The following is a 12723-nucleotide window of genomic DNA, read 5'->3' as shown; positions in this document are numbered from 1 at the left end:
GGGCTTTACTTTGAAGTGCTCCAGATCACTTCCTGTCATTGAAGAATTTGGTTTTATGTCATGTGACTTTTTGTGGTCAATGTGTTGGTTCTGAAACATTTTATTTTGAAGGAGAGAATATTTACTCAAGTACTGTATTCAGAATCCTACTTAAGTATCAGCTTCATGTAGTCAAAGTACAGCAGTATTCTCAGGCCCGTCCAGTAAAAGTACAGCAGTATTCTCAGGCCCGTGCAGTAAAAGTACAGCAGTATTGTGGTTTTACTTGAGTAAGATTTTGAATGCAGGAAGTTCTACTTGTACAGGAGTATTTGTACATTAAAGTAGTGGTACTTTTACTTCAGTAGTGTCTCTTTAAGTTTTTACAACCTGTCTTTGAGTTCATTGAACGTTTCTCCACACTAACTTCCTCTTTAGCACCGTGTCCCCGTTTAGCGGGACGCTCGGCATCGACCACATCCTTCCTCCGTATGCAAAGTATCAGAGCAACGCTTAGTTGTGACGGTAAAAACCAACGTGATGAAACTACACAAAAGTACATCATACCGTGTTTTTATTAAACGTATAAATACACATTTTCAACAGAGGAAATGAACATAAAGTCCTTCTCTATAAAAGAGCCGTGGATTACGCCAGAGTACAACCAGAGTAAAAGTTCAACAGGGAAGCTTCAGGCTGCTTTGGACACATCGCCTCCACCATTGACTTCCATTCATTTCAGTGAGGAGTGATGTAATCCACCACAGAGAACAATGTGTCGCCTCTACCGTTGACTTCCATTCATTTCAGTGAGGAGTGTTGTAATCCACCACAGAGAACAATGTGTCGCCTCTACCGTTGACTTCCATTCATTTCAGTGAGGATAAGACATAAAGTCTGCATTCATTCATATCTCAGAAAGTATTAGAAACTAAATGTACTCAAAGTATCAAAAGTAAAATCTTATTTTAAATTATTGGATTATTTTCTGTTTATGTTGCAGCTAATTCTGATTTACCTTTAAATATTCAAATTTGCATGAAAAATCTTTATCTGCAAATTAACACTAAGTTTATCCGTCAGACAAACGTAGTGCAGTGAAAAGTACAATACGTCATATATTAATACTCAAGTAAAGTACTTTAGTAAATGTACTTAGTTACTTTACACTGCTGGAGGTAATCAGAGTAATGAAAACAATAATAAAACAAGTTCACTTTAAAATACTCGTCTTACATGATAAACTATATTTTGAGCTTTTGAATCCTTTCACTTGAGGAATAAAGAAAATGATCGATTGATCATGAAAATAATCATCATCATCCTTTAAACTGCGTTCATTGTTCACCGTGACGTCATTGTTAACAATGATGTCATTGTTCACCGTGATTCTGTGATGTCATTGTTCACCATGACGTCATTGTTCACCGTGATTCTGTGACATCATTGTTCACCGTGATGGATTATAATCCCACATAAAGCTTCAGCAGCTGAACGTGTGAAACATTGAAAATAAAGTGAAACGTTGTTGAACAAATAAACTCCTATAAAGACGAGAATCTGTCAGAGAACGAGACGTAAACAAACACCCGATGATCAGATATGATCTCATCTCCGATAATGAAAACAAACAGGAACAGTAAAATGGTTGATTGTCTGAGTGAAGAAATAAAATGACGGAGAGAAGGTGACGTTAAACTGATGATGTTCTTCTGTTTCTGAAGCATCACTCTGCTCTCTGAAGTTAAACCGTCGACGCTCTTAAATCGCATTCAAATGAAATCACATTCAAATGAAATCACATTCAAATGAAATCACATTCAAATGAAATCACATTCAAATGAAATCACATTCAAATGTGCGTCTCTGTGTCTTTTGGCTTTATTTACAAAAACTTGCCTCATTATCAACAAGCAGGACATTAATCCTCTTCATAAGGAAAATAAAAAAAATTATTCATAACAAAAACAGCTCTTCAAATAATCAAATTATTGCCGTTCCACCAAACCCATCGATCATATTTAGACTTTATACTCTTTATATATTCACATCTGGATGAAATTATATTCCGTCTGCTGCAAACAAACTAAACTGTGTATTTTATCTTTGATCCAGGAAGTCAGAAATACATAATATTTTTGTACATCAGGAGAAATAGATAAACTATAAAATAATGTGAACATATTCAAACCAGACGTTTGAACGTTATTATCTTCCATTCAAAGCTTCTGTTGAGGTTTTTAATGTCTGTCGGTATATTTTCGTCGTCACCCAAAAAAAGCCTCAATAACAGCCTGAATTCTGACCTCAGAGAAAATATGATCTGAAGTATTTAGTTGGATAAAAACATATAAATGGTATAAATGGTTACATTTATCATGTATAATGTAAACTGATCACAAATCAAGACAAATGTTGAATGTCAACATTGTAAAAGACGCTTCCAACGAGTAATTATTTCTTTAATTACCTTTCATATTGTTATTTATTCAATAGTTGTGTTTCCAGCCCACAGACATGGGAGCTGTAGTTTCTCTGTCTGCTCACTAAAGAAGTTGTAGTTTCACTTTGTTTCAGTCGGCCGGACAAGAAGTGACGTCATGACTCCGCCTCTCTATGGCGTCGCTCAGATTAAAACGCAGAGGCGGCAGCCATCTTTGTTTGGATCAGAGGAAAAGAGACGCTAATTAAAAACATGTATGAGCAGCAGAGAGAATATGTTCTCATCCAGGCGAGTCTTTAAAAATGTTTTTAATGTTTGTGCCTCAGACGTCGTGGAGCTCTGAAGCTGTGACCGTCTGAGGCCGTCTCACCCTCAAACCCGTCTCACCCTCAAACCCGTCTCACCCTCAAACTCTCTCCGTTTGTTTATCTGCTGGTTTCTGAACGAGAGAAGAAGAGTTTGAGAACCATCGATCGCTCTGCTGGGTCTGTTTGAGCTGATGATGAAGACCAGAGACTGAGTCTTGTTGCTCATCATCATCATCCTCCTCCGTTCTTCCTCAGCTTGTATATCTGGTGATGAAGACGGTGATGAAGAGTCTCCTGCTGAGTCTTCACTTTAAAAACCAGAGAGGAAAACAGTCTTTTTTTTAACTTCCTCTCATTCCCCCCATGACCCCCCCTCCCCCCTAACACCACCACCACCCCCCCGCTCCTCGCCGCTCCACCTCATCTCTGGCCGTGGAGAGCCGACACGACGGGGGCCTGCGGGGCCCCGCTGGGCTGGGAGCCCCCGGGGGGCCACATGGGCGTCTGCTGCAGGTGGTGGTGGTGGTGGTGGTGGAGGAAGTGGTGGTGGTGCTGCATGTGGTGGCCCGTGGGCGAGGACGGGGGCAGCCAGGCCGGCTGGTGGCCCGGGGGGGAGGAGGCCCAGAAGGAGGGGGGGGCCGGGGGGGAGCAGGCCATGGACGCCGCCTGAGAGGAGGCGGAGCCTCCGGAGTCCGACGCCCGCAGCATAGAGAACATGGTGATGGTGTCTGGGAAGTTAGGGGGCGTGGCCGGAGTGTTTCTGGGGGTGCACATCTGAGGAACACAAGAAGAAGAATGAACAGGAAGTAGTTTCTAAAATGAATGAATCTGATGACGTCGACGTCGTTCATGTTTCGAATCAGTTCAGCTTCTCACGTTTTATTTACTTTATATTTATTAAATAGATTATTTTCATAAGATGGAGGATTTCTATCAACGTTTGGCTTCTAAATGTTTTACTTGTTTTTTCCCGTTATATTTATAATACAGATAAAGAGTTAGAAAACAAACGGCTCAGAACTCTATCAAGAAAGTGTTGATAGGAATAAAACACGCAGCAGAACTCCATATCTATATAGTTGAGTTTGTGTTTTTACAGAATATTTATACACGAACACTTCTGATCAATAATCAGTGATGTGGGTAAATAATAATAAAACGACTTTACCTTTAAAACCAGCAACGGACGACATTTATATACACTTCAATCTAAGACGATGTTACGATATCAATATAATATCGATGTAGCACACTTATAACGGTAGACTCACAGATCTGACTGAGGACGGTTGACACACACACACACACACACACACACACACACACAGTGTGATGTAAGATGTTTCTGCCTAAAAAAGCTACATTTTTAGTATTTCAGTTGTATTTCCGCTTCCTGTCTCAACACGTTTTTGCCGCTCTGTATTTATGTATTTATGTTTGTTTTGAATGTTTTCTGCGGCGACGCTTCACTCTGTTCTATGAGATCAATGGAGTTCAGATGCTGCTGGTTCGTGATCAACATGATTTATTAATCTCAACAAAGTCATCAATCACACTGATCAGAATCTGATGATATTAATATATTAATAATAATAATAAACACGTCTGATACACAAACAAATGAACGAGTGACTCGTCGCTTCCTGTTCGTCTCCTCAGAGAGTTCAGTCTGAGGATGTAGAAGAACAGTACTGATAGTACTACAATACTACTGTTTACTGTAGTATCCCTGCTGTACACAGTAGTATTCCTGCTGTTCACAGTAGTATTCCTGCTGTACACAGTAGTATCCCTGCTGTACACAGTAGTACACAGTAGAATTCCTGCTGTACACAGTAGTACACAGTAGTATCCCTGCTGTACACAGTAGTACTACTGCTGTACACAGTAGTATTATTGCTGCAACACTGACTCCTTCATCAGTGTTCATGTTGGGACATCAGAGCCTCGGGTCAGATGACGTCATCTAACTGCACCCAAAATAAAAACAAACCTCTCTCTCTCTCTCTGTCTCTCTCTCTCTCTCTCTGTCTCTCTCTCTCTCTCTCTCTCTCTCTCTCTCTCCAGTAGGGTCACTGGGTTGGTCCAGTACTGAGTCTGAGACCAGTTCTGGGGGTCATGGACTTACCATCTGGTGGTGGTGTGTGGGGATGTTGGCCTCCTGGAAGAAGGAGCTCAAAGCCGTCTGCAGAGAGAGAAACATTACGATTTATTTACATCCACGAGTTACAGAAGTCAAACGTTCGTCTTTCAGACCTCAGAGCTCATTTTTCTCTCAATAATCAAACTGAAATAAATGTGAAACGATTCATCTGGAGCTCAAACTGATGATTTATGAACCATTAATAAAACATGAATCATTTATTATTCTTTTATCCGTCAACAGTCAAAAGATATTTAGTTTAACATCAGAGAAGAGAGAGAAAACCAGCAGATATTCACATATTGAGACGCTTCAAGAGATTAATATTTGCCTTAATGTTTACTTAAATTATCAATAATACAGAATAGTTTTGAGTTCATCGACTCTGCCAAAATAAAATCTATAATATTTACTAAATTAAAGATGAAGCGATTTGTTCTACTTTAATTAATTCATCTTTGACAAACGTTTCCACCTTCTAGAATATGAGAACAATGAGCTTGTCTTATGTTTGTGAGATACTATGTAAACATATTATTATTATATCTGAAGACGTCTCCTTGGACTCTTCACCAGTAAACTGATAAGATAAAGACGTATTAATAATAATACTGATTATTTTCAGCCCTGGTGTTCTGCTGGAGGAGCAAACACTATGAAGATTAACAGCAGCTGTCATGGCCGCCGCTCTGCACCAACAAGGAGACGAGTTGTTCAACATGTCGTCTTTACTCGTCTCTACTATGAGAGTCCTGTTGGTCCTGGAGGACGTTTTATGTCTTTTTAAAGTCTCTCGTTGGAGGTGAAGCTGAAAACTGAAGGAGGAGTCGTTAAAAAAACGCTGACACGTGACTTCTCTTCACTGGAGGCCTCTTTTCTCACCAACACTTCAATGAATGCTGTGGTTTCCTTCCCCCCTTCCTCCTCCCCCAGTCTGGTTGTTTGACAACAGCAACAGCGCAGCAGGAATGTCTGCCGTCTAACGTGACCCACATCTCAAAGAGCTCTGCTGCTTTTGTGTTGAGTCCACGCTGATCTCAGGTCAGTTCTCAGGACCTGCTGCTGTAAAACCAGCGTTTCTCTCTGCCGGAGGTTTGATTCCCCCAGTAGAGACTTAACAACACTACGGTGGAGTGATAGTTCTTCTTCGACCTCACTGTGTCGGATGTTTTCACGTTCTAAACAGATTAAAGAGACGTTCTGCTCACAACAGTGATGAAAACATGAAGTAAAACAAGTGTTAAGTTAAACGAGTGTAAAGTTAAACGAAAGTAAAATTAAACGACTGTAAAGTTAAATGAGTGTAACATTAAACAACTGTAAAGTTAAAAGAAAGTAAAGTTAAACGACTAACGTTAAACGACTGAAGTTAAGCGAGTATAAAGTTAAACGACTGTAAAGTTAAACAAGTGTAATGTTAAACGACTGTAAAGTTAAACAACTGTGAAGTTAAGCGAGTGTAAAGTTATACGACTGAAGTTAAGCGAGTGTAAAGTTAAGCGAGTGTAAAGTTAAACGACTGAAGTTAAGCGAGTGTAAAGTTAAGCGAGTGTAAAGTTAAGCGAGTGTGAAGTTAAACGACTGAAGTTAAGCGAGTGTAAAGTTAAACGACTGAAGTTAAGCGAGTGTAAAGTTAAGCGAGTGTAAAGTTAAACGACTGAAGTTAAGCGAGTGTAAAGTTAAGCGAGTGTAAAGTTAAACGACTGAAGTTAAGCGAGTGTAAAGTTAAGCGAGTGTAACGTTAAACAAGTGTAAAGTTAAACGAGTGTAACGTTAAATGACTGTAAAGTTAAACGAGCGTAAAGTTAAACGAGCGTAAAGTTAAACGAGCGTAACGTTAAATGACTGTAACGTTAAACGAGTGTAACGTTAAACGAGTGTAACGTTAAATGACTGTAAAGTTAAACGAGTGTAACGTTAAATGACTGTAAAGTTAAACGAGTGTAACGTTAAACGAGTGTAACGTTAAATGACTGTAAAGTTAAACGAGTGTCACCTGATGGCTCCGCCCATCTGCTCACCTGCATCTCGTTCTAATCTGCCTCTCGGTTCAAGCACAGACCCGGTTCCCTTCACTCCCTGTCAAACCATCAACGATGCACACTCTGGCCCTAAACCTAAACCTGGACCTAGACCTGGACCCACCTGCCTGTAAGATTCCTGTTGGCTGAATTCACCACAACATTGCGTTTACGTTTAAACACAACCTCACTTTGTGTTCTTCAGTCTCTCACATTCAGTCCAATGATAAGACGCCAAATATCTGCTTTTCTCTTTTACATCTTTGAGACATTTGAAGACGTCACTTATTAATGGAGAATATATGTCTTATTAGTCGTCATTGTAAATAACTGCAGCTTCTACCTTTTTATTAAACATACAAAATGAGGAGGAAGGCAGTTCAACTTTTGCACTTTCAGTTTCTTGTTTCTGAGAAAGCTCCTTTATGTTTCAGTTAAAAGAACATCCTGGATGTTGCTGTTTAGAAACAGGCTGACTCACTTAAACTTGTCTATAAACGGTCAGAGAACACGGGATATGTTCCATTTTCATTTCACATTCAAACAGCCTTTGTCCCAAAGCCAAAGATGTTCAGTTCACAGCGACAAAGAAGCCGTTTGTCTCTTGAGCTTTAAGAATAATAAACAGATGATCTCAATAATTACTGATTCATGTTCTGCTGGTTCGACCTCCAGTCAGATCCGGTTCCCTTTGAGTCACAAGTCTTCATAAATGAACACACATCATCACACATTAGCGCAGCATGTGACCTGCTGCCCTCCAACCAAAGAGAGTCTCTCCTCATGTTCTTCTGTCCAGGTAACACTCAGCTTTTAGCTCTCTGGACATTGAACGCATCGTCAGCAGACGGCCTCAAAAGATTAAACTTCCTGTTAAGAACGGACTGAAACCGACTCCCTGCAGTCAATCTGACACCATGTGAAGTCGATCAGAACCTGAGCTGGGCCTCCTCCTCCTCCTCCTCCTCTTCCTCCTCCTCTTCCTACTCCTCTTCTTCCTATTCCTCCTCCTCCTCCTCAGCAGGTTTGAGGAGCAGAACCATCTGTTCAACAGGCCGCAGATAATATTTCAGCCAGAGGTCAGCTGACATGAACATGAACTGACAACAGCTGCAGCGATTTAATCGATTTAGTTTATAAACTATTAAATTAACCGGAAACTATTTTGATAATCGGTTTAAGTAGTTTAGGAAGAAATAAAAAAAGTCCACTTCTTTAAATGTTCTGGTTTCTGTGACAGTAAACAAAACGAGACATTAGAGGACGTCGTCTTCTTTAGGAGACACTTTAACATTTTAATAAACCAAACAACTAATGGAAATTGATAATCTCTTTTGTCTTTACATTTTAAAATCAGTTTCCCAAATGAGTTCAAAAACCTTGTTTTGTCTGATTAACAGTCCAAACCCTGAATAACATCAGTTTACTTTCATATTAAAGACACAAAAGCAGAGAATAGATTAATTAAATGAAACAGATTAATAACACTGTTTATGGTCATGCTTCTCAATCAGTCCATAAAAAAAATCAAGTTTGACCTCTTATCTTGTAAAGTTACCAAAAACGAAACTAACCCAGAGGTTTTACAAGTTAACAAAGGCAGTGTTCCGTTCTATAGAGAACTGTTGTAGACACGGGGAGATAAATGTGATTACAGGATTGTTTTTAGCAGACAGGAATCCTGTGAGATTTGATCTGAACAAACCAGCCGAACCTGAAGTTTATCGTCATGAGTAATGGATGAGAACGTGTAGTCTGGTCTGACGAGACGCATCAATGACGCCCATCAAACCAGGAAACAATGGGGCTGTTCGTGTGTTCCCAGGGTTCTGATTGGAAGAGATACTTCAGGGCTTTTCTATGTTTTTATATATATTTATATATTTAGTTCGAACTGCGACAGAATGAAGGACTAAAGTCAAGAAAGTTGTTCAGGCCGCAAATGTGAGGGCGTCGGTTTAAAGTCTAAAAGGTTTGAAGTTAAGAGTTAACCATCATCAGCAGATGTAAGCTGGGGGTGAGTTCAACATGTCGACCCTGGAGATCTACAGGACCAGGATACGCTTCCTCAACAATAACCCATAACAGACCATAGAGTTTTAATAGAAGCTGCTAGCTATGGAGGAACATGTCTGACAGTAAAAGAAGAAAAATAAGATGAAAACTCTGTGACGGAAAAAATATCCTGGAAGTGATTATAAAGATACAATAGTGACGTAGTATCTCAAAATAAAGACTTAGTATCTCGTAATAATGACTTAGTAGCTCGTAATAGAGACTTAATAGCTCATAATAGAGACTTAGTAGCTCATATTAATGACTTAGTAGCTCGTACGAATGACGTGAAAATAGGGACTTAATAGCTAAAATAATGATTTAGTATCCCAGGAAAATGTCTTAGTAGCTCAAAACAATGACGTAATATTTGAAAATAATGACTTTTTCAAATCACATTGTCAGAAATGGGCCTCTATACATTTAATGTGTCGATCGAAGAGGACATTGACCCCCGAGGGGCCATCCAAACCCTGAGAACGTTCAAACTCTGAGAACGTTCAAACCCTGAGAACATCCAAACCCTGAGAACATCCAAACCCTGAGAACATCCAAACCCTGAGAACGTATAAACTCTGAGAACGTTCAAACCCTGAGAACATCCAAACCCTGAGAACATCCAAACCCTGAGAACATCCAAACTCTGAGAACATCCAAACCCTGAGAACGTATAAACCCTGAGAACATCCAAACCCTGAGAACGTACAAACCCTGAGAACGTACAAACCCTGAGAACATCCACACCCAAAACAAACATCTAGCTTTGAGCGACCATCACGTCTCTATAGAGGCTGCTAGCAGCTAGGCTAACAACAACAAGCTAGGCTAACAACAACAACTAGCTTTGCAGTGACATGGTGGATTCCTGTCGAGAATGTAAACAACAAAAAACGGAGCACCACGTCCTCAGTGCTGCTAGCTTAGCTTATGTTAGCTTACAGGAGCGCGTGGTGGTAAAAACAGGACTTAAAACACTCACGAGGAGTCGATCTAAACGTGTGGACAGCTCGCGCACACTACTAAGAAGATAGAATAAAGGGTCAGACTAAGAAACACGGTCCTCCTCACCTCAAACTGCCAGTGGGCCGCTTGTAGGAGCTGCTTCGCTTGATCCGCGGCGCATCCAGCAGTCAAAACAAACTGGTTGATCATGACCTGGTGTCTCAGTTCGTCCATATTCACCGACATGACCGCTGCTGCTCCGCAACACGCACGTTGCTTTAATACAAATAAAATAATAAAATAAAATGGTCGCAAAGATTCGACGCCACTGAGCCCGTTAAAGCCCCGATCCTCCCTGTCCTCCCCGTCCGTCTCCCTCCGCAGACCTCTCGAAGCAGCAGCAACAACAATATTTTAATGTCGTCACCAACAACAAAGAGCAGCGCGCTTTCTGATTGGTCACTTGCGGAGCGAGACGGGAAACTAGCTGGAAGCGCTTCTTCTTCTTCTTTTTCTTCATTTTTGAGGTTTATTGACAGGTTGTCAAACAATGAATTGGTGAATTACCGCCACTAGCTGGTCTGGAGTGTGTATCAGGATGTCTAGTACTTATAGTTTAATAAAATAAAATAAAACAACTGTCTCGTATTTAGCTGGAAGCGCTGATTGGCTGACGCGTTTAAACTTACTTTGGTGCGATTGTTTTACCTCCTCAGGGACGCTTCCGATGGGCGGAGTCGAGCGGGATTCTCGGGCGGTAACAACGTACCCGCCCCTCCGTGGTTGTCCCGGTAAATTGTCCACGCGCTTTTGTTTGAGTGGCTGTTTGGTGAATCCACAGAGCTGATTGGCTGCTTCGTTTGGCAGGTATGTAAACTATACTATACTATACCTCTGTTATATTTTATTATTATTAATTTATTTTTATACTGTATCCCATACTGTACTATATTATATGATATCATGTTAATGTCATATTACATTGAATATATATATATATATATATATATATATATATATATATATATATTTATATATATATATATATATATGTGTGTGTGTATATGTATGTGTGTATATATGTGCTAATGTGCAACAAACATTAGTTTTGTTTACGTAATATTCATGCATGTATTTCTAATATATGTTGTTGTGATTCATGTTATTTTAATATGTTCATACTTTATAAGTATTTGGAAAGTATGGCTTTAACATATTGATGTACCATATGAAGTACAACTGTGTAGCCCAAAGGTAGAGGTGTCCTATTATGTTTGATTTTAGCAAAATGTTTGAAAATGAAATCTTTTTTTATCTAAAATATATTTAAATATATTTTCTATTACACACCAGTAAAAGTAAAATAAAACCTCTGAGGACGCTGCAGGATTAATATATTAATTGTCGGCCTCCTGAGTGACATGTGTGGGACGTCCTGAGGACAACAGTCTCCTCCTCATGAGAGTGAATAATTCAGCTCATCTATTATGTATCATGGAGCTGATCACAGAATCCTCACTGTGTGTTTAACTCTTTAACTTCTGTCTTTAAGGTCGAACTCCTCTCATACTGTCTGTGTGTTTAACTCTTTAACTTCTGTCTTTAAGGACTAACTCCTCTCATACTGTCTGTGTGTTTAACTCTTTAACTTCTGTCTTTAAGGACTAACTCCTCTCATACTGTCTGTGTGTTTAACTCTTTAACTTCTGTCTTTAAGGACTAACTCCTCTCACACTGTCTGTGTGTTTAACTCTTTAACTTCTGTCTTTAAGGACTAACTCCTCTCACACTGTCTGTGTGTTTAACTCTTTAACTTCTGTCTTTAAGGACTAACTCCTCTCATACTGTCTGTGTGTTTAACTCTTTAACTTCTGTCTTTAAGGTCTAACTCCTCTCATACTGTCTGTGTGTTTAACTCTTTAACTTCTGTCTTTAAGGTCGAACTCCTCTCATACTGTCTGTGTGTTTAACTCTTTAACTTCTGTCTTTAAGGTCGAACTCCTCTCATACTGTCTGTATGTTTAACTCTTTAACTTCTGTCTTTAAGGACTAACTCCTCTCATACTGTCTGTGTGTTTAACTCTTTAACTTCTGTCTTTAAGGACTAACTCCTCTCATACTGTCTGTGTGTTTAACTCTTTAACTTCTGTCTTTAAGGACTAACTCCTCTCACACTGTCTGTGTGTTTAACTCTTTAACTTCTGTCTTTAAGGACTAACTCCTCTCACACTGTCTGTGTGTTTAACTCTTTAACTTCTGTTTTTAATGACTAACTCCTCTCACACTGTCTGTGTGTTTAACTCTTTAACTTCTGTCTTTAAGGACTAACTCCTCTCACACTGTCTGTGTGTTTAACTCTTTAACTTCTGTCTTTAAGGTCTAACTCCTCTCACACTGTCTGTGTGTTTAACTCTTTAACTTCTGTCTTTAAGGACTAACTCCTCTCACACTGTCTGTGTGTTTAACTCTTTAACTTCTGTCTTTAAGGTCTAACTCCTCTCACACTGTCTGTGTGTTTAACTCTTTAACTTCTGTCTTTAAGGACTAACTCCTCTCACACTGTCTGTGTGTTTAACTCTTTAACTTCTGTCTTTAAGGACTAACTCCTCTCACACTGTCTGTGTGTTTAACTCTTTAACTTCTGTCTTTAAGGACTAACTCCTCTCACACTGTCTGTGTGTTTAACTCTTTAACTTCTGTCTTTAAGGTCTAACTCCTCTCACACTGTCTGTGTGTTTAACTCTTTAACTTCTGTCTTTAAGGACTAACTCCTCTCACACTGTCTGTGTGTTTAACTCTTTAACTTCTGTCTTTAAGGTCTAACTCCTCTCA

The 12723-nt window shown here is 39.6% G+C and overlaps 1 protein-coding gene across 1 annotated transcript; it reads right to left on the bottom strand.

The window, feature by feature from the left end:
* Positions 1-536: 536 nt before the first annotated feature.
* ubald2 (UBA-like domain containing 2) lies at positions 537-10395 on the bottom strand. The gene is made up of 3 exons (XM_068725831.1): positions 10018-10395; positions 4859-4915; positions 537-3504 (listed from the first exon to the last, which is right to left on the bottom strand). Exons 1-3 carry the CDS (start codon positions 10135-10137, stop codon positions 3151-3153), a joined length of 531 nt encoding a protein of 176 aa, XP_068581932.1. The 5' UTR covers positions 10138-10395; the 3' UTR covers positions 537-3150.
* Between the last annotated feature and the right edge of the window lie 2328 nt (positions 10396-12723).

This window comes from Cebidichthys violaceus, unplaced genomic scaffold (genome assembly GCF_023349555.1).
Source record: "Cebidichthys violaceus isolate CVI_PGR_0920_01 unplaced genomic scaffold, fCebVio1.0.p SCAF_36, whole genome shotgun sequence".
In the NCBI taxonomy this organism is placed as follows: domain Eukaryota; kingdom Metazoa; phylum Chordata; class Actinopteri; order Perciformes; family Stichaeidae; genus Cebidichthys; species Cebidichthys violaceus.
The sequence above is the reverse complement of the archived record's forward strand: the minus strand, read 5'-3'. Positions and strand labels throughout refer to the sequence as shown.

Excerpts from the sequence above, each read along its gene's own strand:
- ubald2 (XM_068725831.1), bottom strand. The coding sequence starts at position 10,137 with ATGTCGGTGAATATGGACGAACTGAGACACCAGGTCATGATCAACCAG. Across the intron at positions 4,916-10,017 it reads CGGCCCACTGGCAGTTTGAG|ACGGCTTTGAGCTCCTTCTT; the intron begins GTGAGGAGGACC and ends CTCTCTCTGCAG. Across the intron at positions 3,505-4,858 it reads CCACACACCACCACCAGATG|ATGTGCACCCCCAGAAACAC; the intron begins GTAAGTCCATGA and ends TGTGTTCCTCAG.